Below are 19,800 nucleotides of genomic sequence, written 5' to 3'. Positions count from 1 at the left end.
CATCTTAAATTAAGAAACACGAACCAAGAACAGCTACGGTCAGGACCCGGTGCTGAGTGAATAACACACACTATTCCTACTCCGAGAAACATTTGTATGTTCACAGAGATTTTGCCACCATGAGGCTGGTTCTGATCTTGTTTTGTGGCCATTCTGATTGCCAAGAAACACTGCTTACCATCAACAGCAATTATAAGTGTGCGCTTCTAGAAATGGCCACAACATATAAAATGCACATTTTTCTCAATATATAAGATAAAAAAATAACTGAACACGTGACCACTATCTTAACTCTGCTGAGTTACCTTAACAAGGACTATTTTTGGTAAGATTATATATCATCCTCCAAATTTGAGTTGATAAAGAATTATTACATTTCTTTAACCATGAATCTAAGAATACTTTCTAAATACGCACTGTGAAATAAACTGGAATGAGTCATATGAGCAAAACAATAAATTCCAGGCAAGAGATCAAATTCTGCTATTTTACAAACCCCAAAAATGTAATATAATTTGAGTACATATACGATATATGCCATTAAAAATTGTGGGGGAAAGTTTTACTGTCCTACAGCTACTGGGTGAAGCTAGGTGAAAATGAACAGCAGCAAATTAAGCTGCAGGACGAGCTTTTCTACACTAACTGAACACCAGCTGTGCCGTGTGCCAACTAGCAAGTGCTGCGTGAAGACAGCCAGCACACCACAAAAGGTTTTCATGTCAACAAGGAACTTTTTTTTTAATGTGCTGGGTCAATTGGTCTGTGCCATTTTTTTAAATGTTGGATTCATTTGAGTTCTGAAATAAACAGTTTCCCATATATTTTTAGGTGAAAGACAATACCTTTAACAGAGAAGAAAAGCTGTTTAGATCTTTAGAAAAGACTGTGAGGCATTGTGTGAAGAACATTTCACTGTGTCTTCAGCACATACAGGTGAGTGAGACACAACCGTTGGCAATGATTCTGCAAGAATGCCGCGACTGCGAAGAGTGAATGTTGACTGTTCCTTTATAGGATGAGGCTTCGCCGTATCAAATTTGGAAGCCTGCAAACTGCTGGCGAAAGAAGCCAACATCAAGACTTGAGTTTTACTCTTTGTGCCCTTACCGACTCCGCCCTCCCCTCAGCCTAAATCCCCATGTTGTGGGACCGGATGACTGCCACCCTGACCATCAGCAGCTGTCTTTACAACAGAGATGGCTTTGTTACGCAGAATTGCACATGAGGCAGAAGTTTTATTTGTTTATTCGTTTGTACTAACTTATCTCTTTCTGGCACCTAAAATGAGTAGAAAAATCAGTGCAAAGGAAAATAAATTGAACCACAAAATAATAGGAACTACGAAACGTAACGCTCCCATGTCATTATGCTACGAGAAAAATACCCCCACAGATTCCCAGTTCCGTAGGAGGTTGTCCTGACCGTCACGAGAATCACTGATTTCAGCCAGCGAGCTGGAGTACAGTACTTACTCTCAGTAGAAAGATCGGTCAGGAGTTTGCTCCAATGGATCTCGTGAAGAGGAAACAGTGTCCTTAATAACATCTCGACAATGGTTACGAGTGTGAGATGTGAGAAGTTAGTAGAGTTACATGTAAATCTGTTACTAAATGGCCCCTTCCAGTTTCCAGGAAGCTGTTTCTGGCAGCAGACTTTACCCTCTCAGACAGAATACCACACCAGCAAAGCATCGTGCTGACAGGCACGATGAGCTCCTTGTTACATAAGGACACGCAGCATTCTGTTCTTATTTATTAGAGGACGTGAAGCCTGATTTTACAATCAGGTTCGCTATTCTCGTCCTAAAGTGCCGCCTTCTGTGAGAAGAAAACCAAAACACAGTTGTAACAGCCAGAGGGCAGTGGGAACCCTGTTCTTTCTGTTCCTTTAGAGGAGAAAATGCCTCTTGGGAACATCTACCGGAAAGTCTATTATTTCCACTAATTGATGCAACAAAAATGTAAGCGTCTTCTCTTAAAGAAAGCATTAGATTCACTAAGGAGAACTGACGATATAAAGCAAAGAGGAGTGATTTTCAAAACAAGGGATTTGTAAGAGTTGCATGCTGAGAATGAATTTAAGATGGCACTTTACTTAATCAGAGAGGGTCCGGTACAGAGTATTATGAGGAAGTGACATGGGGAGAAAGTTAGGAAACAGATTGCTACAAGTAACCTGATTGTACAGAGTATCCATGGAATTGTTTTCATTTTTTTAAAATTTCTCAGTGGTAATAGAGGGTCATGACAATGAGGTCCACATCTGGGATATGTTCAGTTGTATTGGCCTCAGAACTCGCCCCTTCTGTAACTTTGTTCTTGGTTTCAGGCTGCCATGCCCTTGGCCCTGCAGAGCGCCATGGACCTCCGGGAGATTTCACGCAGGCAAGACGAGGAGGACAGGGGCTATGCAGAGACCCTGAGTCGTGCCTCAGATCCCTGTCCTGACTCTGTGAGTTATTTGTATTCACAGATAAATGCAAATTAAATAGCGTCGTTAAAAGAAAAGCTGCTTTTCATTTATGTTTCTGGAGTTAGAAATAAAACATGCACTAAAGCAAATACTAATGTCAAAATTAGTAGATTTTAAACAGGGGATTTTTAAAAATCATAAAATATTTTTAAAGTGGATTAGTTAGGATCTTACTATAATGGAAATGTAAGAGGACTACGGAGTGTGTTTCTAAGAGTAGTCAGTGTCAGTGCAGCTTTTAAAATCAATATTTATTCTAAAGTTTGCATATGCTATGTCAAGGATTTAAGATAGAAAGCTGTGATTTGCTTAGCAGAGTCTATGGGAATGTCCTGAGTCCTTACAGAAGGAACAAAGGTGCTCCCAGAGGATATGACTCTTATTAACATACCATACACTGGAAAGCAAAGCCTTCCTATTGAGAAAGGATTTCTACTTAAGAGTCATATATTATTTCTTCTGTTCCATGGTAAAATATTTGTTTCCTAAGAGTTCTGTGAAATATAGCTTGGGAATCATAAAAACATGTTCAAGTCAATAAAATACCTGAGTGTTAAGCTACTCTGGATAATACTAACTTAATTTAGTGCCTGTGTTTCTATAGGTACTATTATTTCGTGGTAATAGTTCAAGAATTATATGGAAGATATAATAGACACCATCACCATTTTCAAAGTGACATTTTTGTGCTGGCATTATTGTCATTTTGGGTCAGACAAATCTTCGCTGAGTGACCTTCATATTGGAGGATGTTTAGCGATCCTGGCCCACCAAGCTCCAAATCTCAGTCCCATCCCCCGTGCCAAATCATCGTGACAACCAGCGAAGAGCCCCAAACATTTCCAAACCCTAGGAAGTGATACGGCCCTAACCCTTGTAGAAAACCACGCAGAAGCATCTTGTTTTTCAGCACTGAGCAATGGAAAGTTAGGATTACAACTGACCTGAGATGAGAGATAAACAGGTTGATTCGCAGATGGATAAGTGGATAGGTAGATAGATAAATAGATTTTATAACATATGTTTGATAGAAAAAGTGTAGTTCTTTCTGTATTTTCTGGATTTAATTGCAGAGAGCATATTTTAGAAAATTCCTTAAGAGAAGTCTCTTTAGCTTAATTCCAATTCATTCAGTCAATAAATATTTATTGAGTAGCATCTGAGAGCATGGTATGCAGCTTCTCCTTCGGCAAGCATGCTCCAGAACTTGACAGAAAGAAGAGAGAAGGTGTCCTGCCTCCCTTGCATAAAACCACAAGATGATCAATTAGGCTAAATTAAAGTAATTATTAGAAAGTTCAATATAAAAGTAACTTTTTAATGGATAACATATATAGAACTCTTTTTAAAAATCAGATATTAAGAATTCAATATCTATCTAAAGGCAGAGCAGTTGTTCTTATCTAATCATGAGTGATACTTATCTACACATTTTATGTAAGGCAAAATAGTAAAATAAAATCTGATTCTTATTTGTTCCAACCACAATTCCTACGTACAGGTGAATCAGTTCATGTCTATGAGTTACTGGAGATATATGTGTGTGTGTGTGTGTGTGTGTATATATACACACACATATATAGTAATTATCGTGTAATTCTGTATTAGATTGCCTGTGGAATCCGGTCAAGTCACAAACACAGTAATTTATCCCAGGTGCAATAAATAGATTCTTTGCTTAGTCAAGGGATTCATTAAACAGTCTGTAGGTGTATATTGATTATCTCATAAGCGAGACATCAAATTTAATCTGCATTGGCTATTGCTGGTGGCAGTACAAGATTGGCTTCCCTCTCTTCCAGATTTCCCAAGAGTTCAAAGTTACTGGGAGCCATTTAAATGAATTAATAACAGGCTACTGCTCAGATGCTCATTCCCTATGACATCTTTTGGGGTACAAAAGCGAAACCTACTTCCAAATTACCATAACATAATCACGTGACCCAAGCATATATGGTAAAGGGTAAAGGAGGGCGGGCAGCAAACACAGAATACTAGAGCATTTCAGAATAGAGGGAGAGGAAAGAGCAGTAGAAGAAATTAAATGAAATTCAATGATCAAGTGATGGCATGGGGTTGGGCGTTAGTATGAAGTTCATTTTCAGTGATTCAGACCTGAGCATGTAACAATTTAAGATACAGACTAGCTTCCGCATAATCCTTCAACGTATTTAAAAAGAAAGTTACAATTCTGTGGTCATTTCTGTCTCAAGAGTAAAATACCTATACTGAGGGACTACTATCTGTGTAGGGGACGCAATTCCACTACCAAAAACGAGTCCCCGAGGTAGCTAGGCATTTGCAACTGATAGGAGAGGAACAGGGTACACTCTCCTGTAAGACTGACTACATTCCCCTTATTGCCAGCAAAGGGTGTGGGTGACGTGGTGGATCTCTGACAGCCTTGGTAGTCAAAGGCTGGAGATTACCACCCCTCTACCCCCGTGTGCTGGAATAGCTCAGTTTGGCTCTGGGATTAGAAAGAAGGGGAAGGAGAAAGTGAAAGGAGATGACTCCAACAACATAACCAATGGCTACAAAGAAAAAGATGGAGTTATATTTTGGGAGAGCAGGTTTTAACTTTTGTATTCCTCTTCCTGCTCACTCTTCAGGTTCAATGTTCCAGTACAGAGACCTTGTCTCAAGTCCTTGGATAGGTTTAGCTAGACATAAACATGGTCAGATCCTCTCTTAACTTGGTTAGAGGCTTTCCTGTCTTCCTTGGGCTCCTGCAGGGAAGAGGAAAGCCTGCTGATGACAGTTCTGCACAGGGTGTGGGGTTGTTCCTTTCTCGTAATGGGACGGTTTTTCTTCTGTCAGGCAGCTCACTTGCAGAGGCTCGTCCTCACCCCCCTGTCAGCCCTGCTGTCTTTATTCCCGGGGCCTCACAAGCTCATCCAGAAACGCTACGACAAACTGCTGGACTACAACGGCTACCTGCAGCGGGCAGCAGGAGATGAGTCGGACCTGGCCAGAAAGGAGTACGAGGCCCTCAATGCCCAGCTCGTGGAAGAGCTCCAGGTGTTCAACCAGGCTGCCCGGAGGGTCCTGTTGAACTGTCTGTGCAGCTTCATCGCCCTCCTGAGGGACCTCATGCTCCTGGCTCAGCGGGCTTATTCCACAGTGGTGCCGGTGAGCACAGCACCTTGGTCTACCTGACCTACCGGAAACCACACCCAGGCAAAACGAGCCCCGTCCGGGGTGTGCACATGTGTGGTGTGGGGTGTGTGTGCATGTATGTGTGCATGCGTGCGTGCATGTGCGCATGTGTGTGCGCACGTGCATGTGTGTGCATGTGCGTGCACATGTGTGGTGTGGGGTGTGTGTGCGTGTGTGTGCACATGTGTGGTGTGGGGTGTGTGTGCGTGTGTGCGTGCATGTGCGCATGTGTGTGTGCACGTGCGTGTGTGCATGTGTGTGTGCGTGTGTGTGCACATGTGTGGTGTGGGATGTGTGTGCATGTGTGTGTGTGCGTACACATGTGTGGTGTGGGGTGTGTGTGCATGTGTGCGTGCATGTGTGCATGTGTGTGCGCACTGCATGTGTGTGCGTGCACATGTGTGGTGTGGGGGGTGTGTGCACGTGCGTGCGCATGTGCGTGCGTGTGTGCACATGTGTGGTGTGGGGTGTGTGCATGTGTGCGTACATGTGCGCGGTGTGTGCACGTGCATGTGTGCATGTGTGTGTGAGTGTGTGCACATGTGTGGTGTGGGGTGTGTGTGCATGTGTGTGTGCGTGCACATGTGTGGTGTGGGGGGTGTGTGTGTGCATGTGTGTGTGTCAGATTTACTTTAACTGCAGCCAGCCACATGGTCTTTTGCTCCTCATCTCTCTTCCCCACAGGAAGCTAAAAGAGAGTGTCTAGTTCGGGTTTACTGTGACTTACACATTTGTAGCTCTTTTCTGGAGATTCCTTTTCAAGTACCAAACACCTTTGCCCCACCTGCCTGATACTGCATTGAAGCTTATTGATGTATATTTTGTATTCCTCCCCAATCAACGGTTCTTAGATGTTAACCATGGCCATTAAGATGTGGCTTTTATTAGATCATACTTTTTGTCCAAGTAAAAGAGAAAGAACAATTATTTATAAAATAAAAGTTAAAAAAAGAAGAAGAAAAATGATAATAAGATGTGGCTTTTAAAAGAAGGCCATCTCAGCATAATGACAGAGACAGGATAACTCGCAAACCATTCTTCGTTTTGCTTTTGTTTTCCTCCAAGGAAGAGAAGCTTGATGTGTGTGTGAGTGTGTGTGTGTGTGTGTGTGTGTGTGTGTGTACCTTAGCTTCCCATGAGAATATTATTGTATAATTATTTTCCTGATGAGGAAGAAAGATATTTACAACCTGATATCAACTTTTAAAAAAATCAGCTTGATTTGTTGGCCCTTCCCTTCAAGTGTATTAGTTCTCATTCAGCTGGTTAGCTATTCAGTGGACAACACCTGGAGCAGAATTAACTGTCCCTATTTATTTTCCATTGTGTATTTAATTAACTTGTAACTTATACTTTGAATTAAATTAAATTGAATAAACAGATGCTGTATTTACACGGTTCAAAAGTCAAAACCACACAAAAACGTAGAAGCAGCCTCACCCCACACTGTCCCCTGAGCACCCTGTCCCCCACTCCCACCGCAATTTTTATTAGTTTATTTTCTATCCATTTAGGGCTCCTTTATGCCAATAAAAATAAATGCAAATATATATTTTTATTTCCTAAAATTAAAACCCCAGATGACCAGATTCTATACACCATTCTGCAACCTGCTTTTCAACACTACATCCTGGGGATGCTTCCCTGTCAGTACCTAGAGAGCTTCCTCATTCTCTTTGCAGCCTTATAGTATCTGCTGCATGGCTGTACAATAATGTATAACCAGTCCCCTAGTTTTGGGTAACAACTTTATTGTAATGTAACTTATATGCCATACATTACGCCCATTTAAAGTATACAATTCAGTGATTTTTAGTATATTAACAAGAGCTGTGCAAGCATCACCATCATCAATTTCAGACATTGTCATCGCCCCTGAAAGAAGCCCTGTACCCACCCACATTTCTCCCCAACCACCCCAGCCCTGGGCAACTATCAATTTACTTTATGCCTCTACAGATTTGCCTGTTCTGGACATTTTGTATAAATCGCATCACATAATATGCGGTTCTTCGTGACTGGCTTCTTTCACTTAGCATAATGTTTCGAGGTTCATTCATTATGAAGTGTGTTCCAGTACTTAGTTCTGTTTATGGACAGGTAATATTCCACTGGACGCAGAGACCACACTGTACTTATTCATTCATCGGTTGGTGGACATTTGAGTTATTTCTAGTTTTTGACTATCATGAATAATCCTGACATAAACATTCAGGCCTTCAGTGGATACGTGTTCTCATCTCTCTGGGGTACGGTACATACCCAACCTTGAAAATCAGACAGCATCACTCCACTGCCCTATTCATTTCAGGATTCTGTTCACCGAGGCCATCGGAAAGGCCCATCCCGTTTTTAGGGGGCAAAGACATGGATTCCATTTCTTGTTGGGGAGCATGTCAAAAAATTTTCCGATTTGTTTTTTTTAAATTTTTTAAATCGACAAGTAATAACTGTACATCCTCATGGGTACATGTTTTGATACATGTGTGTATAGTGATCTGATCAGGGTAATTCGCATAGCTATCACTTCAAACATTTATCATTTCTTTGTGTCGGGAACATTCAATATCCTCTGTCTAGCTATTGAAACTATATGTTATCGTTAACTACAGTCATCACACAGTGGTATAGCACTGAGGTCCCCAACCCCGGGGCCACAGACCAGGTACCAGTTCATGCTTGTTAGGAACTGGGCTGCACAGCAGGAGGTGAGTGAACAAAACCTCGTCTGCATTCCGAGCCGCTCCCCATCACTCGCATCACTGCCTGAGCTCCGTCTTCTGTCAGAGCAGCGGCAGCGTTAGATTCTGCATTATAGGGAGTTGCATAATTATTTCATTTTATATTACAGTGTAATAATAATAGAAATAAAGTGCACAATAAATGTAATGCACTTGAATCATCCCAAACCCCAGTCCATGGAAAAACTGTCTTCTATGAAACTGGCCCCTAGCGCCAAAAAGGTTGGGGACCGCTGGTATAGAACACTAGAACTTACTCCTATCTAGCTGTAATTTTGTATCCTTTAACAAATCTCTCTATTCCTCCCCTCGCCCTAGCCTTCCAACCTTCTAGCATCCTCTGCTCTACTTTTTACTGCTGTGAGATCAACATTGTTTAGCTTCCACAGATGAGTGAGAACAGGTGGTGTTTAACTTTCTGCTCTTGGCTTATTTCGCTTAACATAATATCCTCCAATTCTATCCACGTTGCTGCGAATGACAGGATTCATTCTCTTCTATGGCTGAATAGTATTTCATTGTGTATATGTACCGCATTTTTTTTTACTTTCTGTTTTTATTCTTTTATCTTATGGTACCTCTACGTCAATATAGACTTCCACGCACACCCTGGCAGTAGAGGAGAGAGCATGGAGCATGGTGCACCAATTCCTAAATGCTTTCGCGTGGGAGCGGCATGTGTCCCTTGCATTCTCATTCCGTTGGCCGAAGCGGGCCACCTAGCCACTCCCGAGGTCAGCGAGGCAAGCGGACGCAGTCTCTCCGCATACCCACAAGGAGAGGAGAACGGGAAGTCCTGGTGGACCTCACTGCTGTCTATCACAACAGTTTTATTCCAACTTATTTCTTTGAGTCTTGATAAAACTTTACATTTTACAGAAGCATTCTGGTGAGGAAGCAAAACAAAGACATGATTTTTAAAAAAAATTTCAGACCATTATGGGGGTACAAACGTTTTGGTTATATGCAATGCTTTTGTACAGTTTGAGTCAAAGTTATAGGGAGCACATTTTCTGGCCCATTCTTCTGTTGAATACCTGGGTTAATTCCGTATCTTGGCTCTTGTGAATCGTGCCGCAGTGGAAATGGGGTGCAGCTGTGTCTTCAATAGGCTGGTTTTCTCTGCTTTGGATGAATGCCCAGGAATGGGATTCCTGGGTCATATGGTAGGTGGTTCTATTTTTAGTTTTTTGAGGACCTTCTGGACTGTTCTCCTTCGTGGCTATTCTAGTTTCCATTCCCACCAGCAGTGTACGACAGTTCCCTATTCTCTGCATTCTCACAGGCATTTGCTATTTTTTGTCTTTTTGGTAATAGTCACCCTAACTGGGTTGACATGATACCTCATTGTGGTTTTGATTTGTATTTCCCAGATGATTGGTGATTCACATATTTTTTGGCCATTTGTATGTCTTCTTTCAAGAACCAGCACAGGCTTTTAATTGGTGCTTCTTGACTTAGCCACTTTCCCTGCCTCCATCTGACCCGCTGCCATCCACTCCTGAGCCTTCCTTCCAAGACGCTATTGCTTATTTTTGCTCTTCTGTTTTTCTTTTATTTAGGCTTTAATCTTTAAAAAGTTGTCCTATTATTTTAGTGGGATTTCCAGAGACAGAAAATTAAATTATCTTTATCTAGAAGCTCTAAAGTTACCCCAAGTTTTCACTGCGAAACTATCATATACTGTCTCACCTGTTTATCGTAACTCCACTAAATTTAATACCTAACAGGGTTATTCAGCTGTCTGGAAATGACGCCATGTCATTTCTACCTACAGGCTCCATTGCTGGTCTCGGGCATTTCTGAGATTCAGAACCGACTGCTGGAAGAGGTTCAAAGTCTGACTTTTGTAAAAGACAACAGTACCACCTTTATCGAGAGGAAGCTCAGCTTTGAAAAGAAGAAGCCTGTGCAGAGTCTGGTACGTTTGGCAGTGTTCACGACAATGATGAATGTCACTTCTTGCCTTGTTCAAATCGTATATCACGTTATTTTCCATATCACTTATCTTGTTCCAATATCTCATAATTTACCTACTTAAGTGTATCATTTCTTATCTGTTTCTACCCTCTATACTATAAATCCCATAAGATCATGGATTTTTTTTCTGTTTTGTATATGATGTATCCCCAAAGTGCCTACAATGGTGTTTCTCACGTTTGTCATATCCGTTGAATAAGATTTTATAGAGATAAATTATATCGTCCAACTCTTTCATTTTCTAGATAAGGCACCCCAGGCTCCATGGGGAAGCAGCTTCTCAAAGTCACTTAGGGCCAGAGCTGGAAAGGGGTATAGGCCTCTTGACTCCTGCCTATTTCCCAGAAAAATACATAAACATATACTTAATTGAATAGTATTTATCAAGTGCTTAATATGCAAGGGATTATCTACAGAACGGCAAAGAGTTAAAAAGTTGCTCAATATCCTAGAGGGGTTAGAACCTCTCTGCCTTCTTATTCCTTCTTCTCTACAACACTGCCCTCATGTGCTTACTAGAGAATTTTTCACTGAATGATTCAGCTGGGTACTTCACAGTAACAGCCTGATCTATGCTCCCACCTTGAAATAACCCCAAATCAATGTATGGCTTCTACATTTAGAAAATCTCCAGAGAAAAAAAATATTTATCGACGCAGAGGGGATTTTTTTGTACATCTATCTAAACCAAAACTTCTCCTTGTTTCTCCCAGCCAGAAACGCCACGTCAAAATGACGCTCACCGCTCCAAACTTCTATCCACGTACAACGCAGAGGAACTTTACCAAGCCAAGCGCAAGTGCAATGCGACTCAGGAACTGGACATCAACCTTCTGGAAGGAGAGCTGGTGGCTGTGGTGGAACAGAAAGACCCACGGGGGAGTACAGGCAGGTGGCTCGTTGACACAGGAAGTAAGTTTTTTTCTAGAACTCCAATGCTCTTTAAGTTGAGATATTCCCGGGGGCCTGTGTGTGCTTCTCTGAGCACACCTTTGGGAAGAGCACACCCATGACTTTGGTTCTTCTTCCTTTTTATTTCCTATCCAGCTATAAAAGGATATGTGTATTCCTCCTTCCTAAAACCCTACAATCCAGCAAAAACGCAGAAAGTGGATGCAGAGAACAGGCTCTGCGATGATGATTTTGACAACATCAGCCTCTTCGTGTCTTCGCGGCCGGCCGGGGACAGTGTCACGGGCACCCCAGAAAGCAGCAGCATAAGCGATAGCGGCTCATCTCTTAGTGGCCCATGTGGAAAGTTTGAAACGAATGGCACCGACGCTGACGGTTTTCAAGAAGTAGATGAACAGGTAACAATTTGAACCTTGATGTAAAAATACCTGGCTGTTGAAATCATGAAGGAGTCTCTCCCTAACTTCATTCCACCCTACTTTAAGACTGAAGTCCCCAGCCCCGGGCCGTGGACCAGTTCATGGCCTGTTAGGAGGTGAGTGGTGGGCAAGTGAGCAAAGCTTTATCTGTGTTTACAGCCGCTCCCCATCACGCGCATCACTGCCTGAGCTCCGCCTCCCGTCAGATCAGCGGCAGCGTTAAGATTCTCATAGGAGCGCGGACCCTGCTGTTAACTGCGCATGCGAGGGATCTAGGTTGTGGCTCCTTGTGAGAATCCAATGCCTGGTGATCTGGGGTGGAGCTGAGGTGGTGATGCTAGCACTGAGGAGTGGCTGCAAATACAGATTATCATTAGCAGAGAGGTTTGACTGCACAATAAATGTAATGCACTTGAATCATCCCGAAATCACCCCCCGCCATGGTCCGTGGAAAAATTGTTTTTCATGAAACCAATCTCTGGTGCCCGAAAGGGAGTATATCTTTAGGGTAAGTTGCTAAAAATATTGGAGGGTCAAAGGGGATATATATTTAAAGTCTTCATTGACATTGTCACACTGCCCTTCAAAAATATCATATCTATTCAGTAACAGTTACTGATTGCTGTCTAATTCATGAATGGTTCTTTTTTCAAAAGCAGCTTTATTATGGTTTTACTGTACAACCATCACTCGAATTCAATTTTAGAATGTTTGTTTCACGCCAAAAGATCTCTTGCCTCCATTTGCAGCCACCCCTCTTTCCCACCCCAAGCCCAAGAAACCAGGAATCTACTTTCTATCTCCGCCGATTTGCCTTTTCTGTGTCTGTCATGCAATGAAATTATACATGTGTGGTATTTTGTAGCTGGCTTATTTCACTTAGCATAATGTTTTTAGGATTCTTTCATGTTGTGGTATGTATGTATACTTTGATGCTTTTTATTGCCTAATAGTATTTCATTCCATGGATATAGTATATTTTGTCGATCCATTCACCAGTTGATGTACATTTGATGTACAGTTGATGTACAATTTCTAGTTTGGGGCTATTAGGAATAATGCTGCTATGAATATTTGTGTATGAGTCTTTGTGTGGATTTCATTTTTCTTGAGTATAAACCTAGGAGTATAATTTCTTTTGGTGTAGTAAATTTATGCTTAACTTTTTTTTAAATCAGGCTCTGATATTTTATTGACAGAAATAGATTAACAATAAGAACGTCAGTGCTCAAAAGTTTTGAAAGGCATAAAGTCGATACCTTGTGTATTGATAAATAGATGAGGCCTTCTCTCATGTCATTTGCCACCGTGCTTCTCCCGGACTTTGTGCTAACTGATCATATAATGCACTACAGAGTTAACCCTATGCTTAACGTTTTAAGAAACTGACAAACTGTTTTTCAAAATGGCCACACCATTTTACATTTCCATCAGCAACATATGAGGGTTGTGGGCTGCAGTTTCCCCACATCCTTGCCAGTATTAGTTGTTATCTCTTTTTTATTATAGCTGCCTCAGTGAGCATGAAGTGGTCTCTCTTTGTGATTTTGATTTGCATTTCCCTAATAACTAATGCTGTTGAATATCTTTTCATGTGCTTATTTGCTATCGTTATATTTTCTTTGGGGAATGTCTATTTAAATATTTGCCAACTTTTAAAAAATTGGGTCATTTTCCTTTATTTTTCAGTTATAAGAATTCTTTAGAAACTCAGTGCCAGTTCTTTTATCAGATGTATAAATTGCAAATATTTTCTCCCAGGCATGACTCACTCTTAACTCGTCTGGTCATTATGTGTTATCACTCTTCTGCTTTGAAGTTTCAAAACACTATTGCTCTATTACTTGTTCATGCTCTTAGTTTACTCAGAGTCCCTAGAAGACATGTTATATTATAATGCTAACTAATTAATAAATTTTATCAGTGAAATCTATATACATGGTTAAATGTTCTGGCAGACTTTGCCTAATCCCAATAACCTAGAAGGACAGAAATCTGAGGACCAAATTTGTCAAGACACCCTAAAGCACTGGCTTGGTGTAAAGTTCTAGTTCTTACCTGCTTTTCTAAGGACTTTGGGCTGAGCACCTCACACAGGCTCTTTCAGCCTGGAATTTATGGTGTGAGACCTCATCAGTCTGGGTCCTACTAGCTGGTACTGCAAAGCAATTCTCTCCAAGTAATCCTATCAGTATGTATCACGTGAATTAGGTCTATTAGAGATTGCCATTACCAAGAGAAGAAAAACATAAGATAATTTTCTTTGCTCAAAACAGAAAATATATTAATGGTATCTCTCCATAAACTGTTACTTGCTTTCCTTTTCCTCTGAGTTTGGAGCCAATTCAAAATAGACATGGTGTCAGGGATATAAATATAAGCACTATTGCTAATAAAGTTGGATTGAAAATGCATCTTCGATCTGTGTCCACAGGAAATTTCCTGTGCCTTCCCTCAGAGTAGAAATTACCCAGCTCAAATTGAAGGCCTCCCCAGTGCACGAGCAAAGACTGTCCCAATAGAATTACTACAAGGAAAAGAAGAGGATGCACCTGTTGGAAACCCCAGTTCAGGGAGAAAAGAAGAAAAGGACACATAGAAATATTTTCCTTAATGTCTCAACTCCAGCCAATAGAGGCACATGAGCCAGTGGTTTTCAGACTCCTCCCACAATGCAACTAGTTTTCATCCCTTAAAAACAAAGAAAGAGAAGCCAGGTGTGGGAGCTAATGCCTGTAATCCTAGCACTTTGGGAGGCTGAGGAGAGAGGATTGCTTGAGGCCAGGAGTGTGGGACCAGCCTGGGTAACATAGCAAGACCCGGTCTAAAAACAATCGGCCAGGTAGAGTGGCACGCACCTGTGGTTCCAGGTACTCAGGAGGCTGAGGCAGGAAGATGGCTTGAGCCTAGCAGTTCCACTGCATTCCAGCCAGAGTGAGATCCTGTCTCTAAGGAAAAAAAGAAAAAAGAAAGAGAAAGGATTGTACTACCTTCATAATCCCTGCCAGAAGGCTGTTATTATTTCCATTCTATTGGCTCTGTAGGGAGAAGAAAATTGTTAACCCCTATATTTGTGATATGGCAAAGAGAAAAATACATTATATCAGTTCCTATAAGGTGATTAAAAAGTAGGAATGCATTGTATCATCTTTACGAATAGTAAAAATATTTTGCATGTTGTAATATCTCACATTTGAAGTACCCTACAGAGCAATTTTCAATGTGGCTATTTAGACTTTTATTCTTTATTTTACTTTATTTATTTTCAGGAACATCAACTGAAACCTGTTTTGGCAGAATTGGATGCCACTTTGGGTCACCATTTCTTCTCCTTCCTACTATGGCGGCACTTCCTTTGCTTCCCTTCAGAATTGCAATAGCACATTGCCAAGGGGCCTTGTAGGCTGTGATCTTGTCTTACTGATGGTTCTAGTGGACCCTAACAAGAAAGGACAGGTGGATGGGTAGTCTCAGCATATACCTGATATCCAGAGGGGTATCTTTGGGGCTTTAAAGATCATTCATAAATAAACGATTTCATACTGATTTAGACTCTAGTGGCTCTGGGATTTTTATACAAGAGCTGAGTTTTTAACCTGGACTCCAAGAAACAAAGGGGTCTGTGAATGGGCTTTGGGGGGTTTCATGGACACCCTCAACTATGTTGGAAATTTTGTGATTATTTGCATATGTTCAAATCTACGGTGAGAGAAGTCCATAGCTTGCAACAGATTTTCAAAGAAAATTTTATCTAAAAAGGTCAGAAATCACTGCTGTAGAGACTTAACTTGCTTATTAAGTCTCCCCCTCAAGCAAGAAGAAATGTCAGGTAAAGAGCCTCCATCATTTTCTAGGATGGTTCTAGTGAATCAGGAAGTCTCATGGGTGGAGTGAAAATAAAACTTACCCTCTTTAATGGGACACTTTTGTTAATGAAAGAGAGTGCTCACTGGAGGAAACACAGTGACAGGTAAAGTTGGGAGGAATGTCATCCTACATTTTGGGGCCTCAGAACAAATCCATTTAGGGTCCTTCATAAACATCCCACACAGAAAGCATGGACTTTCTCTGGGTGTTTTAGAAGCCTCCCTAAATTATGCTCCAGAGCCTTTGTAGAATAATGGGGATGGGCTGATGGATATTCACAGCCTGGCAGTACTGACCTGCACCAAGGGACTTAATATTTAAGTTAGTCACTCGCTGCCTTTTGCTGTATCAAAGAGTTTAACAAAAGCAGTCAAACAAATATGACTTTTCATCCTAATATATTCTCTCCTTTTATCCATCAAATAGTAATAGCATGATCCGCATTAGTGTTCTATGCTGTATAAAAAATTACTGCAAACTTAGCGACTTAAAACAATACAAACTCCTATTTCACAGTGTCTGTGGGCAGGAGCCCAGGCAAGGCTCACCTAGATACCCTGCTCACGATCCCATATAGCTGCAATCTAGGTGTTTACTGGAAACTGGGAGTTCTCGTCTAAGCTCACGGTTGTTAGCAGAATTCACTTTCTTGTTCCAGTAGGACTGAGGCCTCCGTTTTCTTGCTGGTCATCAGCTGGGGACCACTCTCAGCAACTACAGGCTGCTCTCAGATCCTTGCCACGGGGCTGTCTCTATAGGCAGTTTACAGCATGGCTGTTTGTTTCTTCAAGGTCAGCAGAGGAGTATTGCTCTCATTTCAAATCTCTTCCATCAGGGTGGGCCTGAATGCTCTTTCAAAGGTCTCATCTGATTAGGTCAGGCCCACCCAGGATACTCTCCTTATGACGACCTCAAAGTCAACTTCCTTTCAGGGGGGCCTTTCGGGAACCTCTGCAAAATCTCTTTACCTTTACCATATCATGCAGCCTAATCACGGGAGTGCAATTTCAGTACATCGAAAAGTTCCTCCCACAGTCAAGGGACGGGGATTATATAGAACATGCACAACAGGAGGTGGGAATCCTGGGGTCCTTCCTAGAATTCTGCTCACCCCCAATATCTAATAGGCCTTGTTTGGCAAGCACCATGTTGTCCTTAGCACTTCTCAAAGAGGACCAGATTTAATAATGGCTAAAACTCAGTTTTACAGGGCAGTTCAATGTCTAAGAATTAGTGCTTTCATTTCTTTTTTCACATAAAGAATATTGAAAAATATAATTTTTGACTTCTAAAAAGTTAGTTGTTTTGCCACCAATCCCAAGTTCACGGTCTGGACCTTCATCTTTACATTTTTCAACTACTTATGATGATGATGTTACATATCTAATATGTCATTGTTTAGAAAGTGCTTCAAAAAGTCAAAAAGCTGTATCATAATGCATTTAAGTAATCATTAAAATGATGCTTTGGAGAGCTATTTATTGACATAGAAAGATTTTCAAATATATTCTGAAGTGAAAAACAGGTTGCAAAAATTACTATACTATAAGTCCATTTTTATTACCACTTCAGGGAGGTAGGCAGAAATAAACAGAAGGAAGGAAAGAAGGAAAGGAGGAAGGGAGGGAGGGAGGGAGAGAAGGGAGATACTTTCTTTTTGAGTGGTCTTTTTGTTTTTTTTTTTTTTTGCTTAACTTTATTTAAAATTGTTTCTTCATCAAAATTATTTGTATAGTGAAAATATATAATTGTTATATGAAGAACATGAAAGCTTGCTCCTGAAGGGTAGGAGAGAAAAATGAGCATTTTTCATGTAATGTAACTATCTTGGCTTCTTGAGCTACATATGCTACAATACTATACATGCTGGTTTTGTAGATTTTTAGTTTTGGAAATGAAGATTAAAATATATTATGATTTTTGTTGCTGTTAATTGGAGAACTGGGATGAAATCAATAAAATGAGATTCAGTGAAGACAGGCAATGTGGCTCACTAAGGGAGGAAAAATCAAACGCACAAATCGAGAATAGGGGAATGCTGACCTGGCAAAGGTGCCCAGGGGAAGATCTGTGGTTATAAACAGCAGGCAATAAATTAGGTGTGAGTCAATAATACACAGTGCTATTAAAAAAAAAAAGTAAATGCCATGGAGAACTGAGTTGTATTCACACCATATTGTACGTAAAATGAGCCGGAGCTTTACAGAGTGCAAAGCAATCAATAAAACATATTTTAATAAATGCCAAGGAAAAAGAAAAGAGGATTAGATGATTATGACTCAAATTAATAACATTTTAATTAATGTGTCTGGACCAAAACAGTAATATTTAAAGTTAGAAACATACAGCCTAAAACAATTAAAATATTGGAAAAAAACAAAAGAGAAATCTTTCAGCTCTTAAATCCATGACAGGTTGAAAACATCTAACTTAGAGTCTAACACTAAAGAGACTAAAAATACTCAAAAGAGACTTAAAAAAAAAAAAGACTTCAAAAACAGACTAAAGAGAATGCTGTCTTTTTAAAAGTAGACTTACTTCCATATTCAGTTATAATAAATGCCTCCATTTAACATAAATTACATGAAAATTGAGAAATGCTCATCCTAAATACAGTTTGGCCATGATCATCTAGAGCGGCGGTCCCCAACCCCGAGGCTGAGGACTAGTCCTGGTGCGTGGCCTGTCGGGAACAGGGCTGCACAGCAGGAGGTGAGCAGAGGGTGGGCAGCGAAGCTTCATCTGTGTTTACAGCCGCTCCCCATCACTCGCATCACCGCCTGAGCTCCGCCTCCCGTCAGATCAGCGGTGGCATCAGATTCCGCATTACGGTGAACTGTATAATTATTTCATTATATATTACAACGTAATAGTAAGAGGAATAAAGAGCACGATAAATGTAATGTGTTTGAATCATCCCGAAACCATCTCCCTCCACCCCCGGTCCGTGGAAAAATTGTCTTCCATGAAGCCGGTCCCTGGTGCCAAAAAGGTTGGGGACTGTTGATCTAAAGTATTGAGAAAATATTTTTAATTTTGTGCTTTAAATTTACAATTTCATGAGAATCTATCCGTAATGTTTAAAATATAAACTATAATTTCGCACCTCATAGATATAGATGAAAGTGTTTAAAATGCCCTTGAGAGATTTTGTGCTAAAGCAAAAGACTACCACAAATATTTGGGAATGGTCTATTAGTAGGGAATCCAACCTGCTGAAAACTCTACAGCTGCATCGGTAAAGCAGATATATTATTTATAAAAATTACAAAAGATTGTTAGCAAACTGCTTCCAGGCTTTTACAGATTATTTCAGAAGCTGTGTTATAGTACATCACATTCCTAAATGGTTTTGCAAACCAAATCCTCTACTCTGTTCTTGTGGATCTAGTCAATGTTTTCACTTTCTATTAATAAATAACAACAGCGTCAACAACATATTAGACTCCGGTTCCTTTCCACAAGAACCCACTCTGCACATCCGTGCTGGAACAAGAGTTGGGTTCCTAAGGCATTATAAGAAATTGACCAAGCACAGGATTTGGAGTTGGAAGATACAGGTCCTAGCAGTACCAATTAGCCCTGTGATTAAGAATATGTTTCTCCTCCAAGTCACAACTCACAGGCTTGTGGAGGATAAGGCACACTTGATATGTAAACTGTCATGAGCTCTATAAAAAGTAGTTATTGTAGCTGCCACTCTGTGCTGTGGAATTTATAGCAACTCCCTTTTTGTTTTCTTCAATTTTTTAAGTTACAAAATAATCCATTTCCAACAATCTCTCTTGTATCTTATATAAGAGATTTCTTGCATGATCTCTCATATGCTATCCAAGCCTTCTAGCCTAACTTTCAAGGCAAATGAATACGTGTTTGAATGCCTACTGTGTACCATGATGTGGTCAGTGGAGAAAAGGTTAAATGTGTGTCTTAGTGCATTCGGGCTGCTATAACAAAATATCATAAACTTGTTGGCTTTAAACAACAGAAATTAATTTCTGAGAGTTGTGGAGGCTGGAAGTCCAAGAGCAGGTACCGGGTGATTTGGTGTCTGGTGAGGGCCAACTTTCCTAAGTGGCAGCTTCTCAATGGGTCCTCACATCATGCAGGGGATGAGGGGTTTCTCTTGGGCCTCTTTGACTCCCTCAAGAACTAACCCCATTCATGAGGGAGGAGCCTAATCACCTCCTAAGGCCCCGTCTCTTAATACCATCACTTAAGGGGTTAGGATTTTTTTTTTTTTTTTT

At 40.8% G+C, this 19,800-nt stretch overlaps 1 protein-coding gene across 1 annotated transcript in view; it reads left to right on the top strand.

The window, feature by feature from the left end:
• Positions 1-19,800, top strand: part of ARHGEF38 (Rho guanine nucleotide exchange factor (GEF) 38) — a 140,021-nt gene that overhangs the window by 117,957 nt on the left and 2,264 nt on the right. Inside the window, 6 exon segments of the mRNA XM_012655114.1 lie at positions 832-936; positions 2,332-2,454; positions 5,296-5,607; positions 10,153-10,296; positions 11,069-11,267; positions 11,403-11,665. Coding sequence (XP_012510568.1) covers positions 832-936; positions 2,332-2,454; positions 5,296-5,607; positions 10,153-10,296; positions 11,069-11,267; positions 11,403-11,665 — 1,146 coding nt within the window.

The sequence above is a fragment of the Propithecus coquereli genome, unplaced genomic scaffold, assembly GCF_000956105.1.
Source record: "Propithecus coquereli isolate 6110/MARCELLA unplaced genomic scaffold, Pcoq_1.0 Scaffold46, whole genome shotgun sequence".
NCBI lineage: Eukaryota > Metazoa > Chordata > Mammalia > Primates > Indriidae > Propithecus > Propithecus coquereli.
The sequence above is the reverse complement of the archived record's forward strand: the minus strand, read 5'-3'. Positions and strand labels throughout refer to the sequence as shown.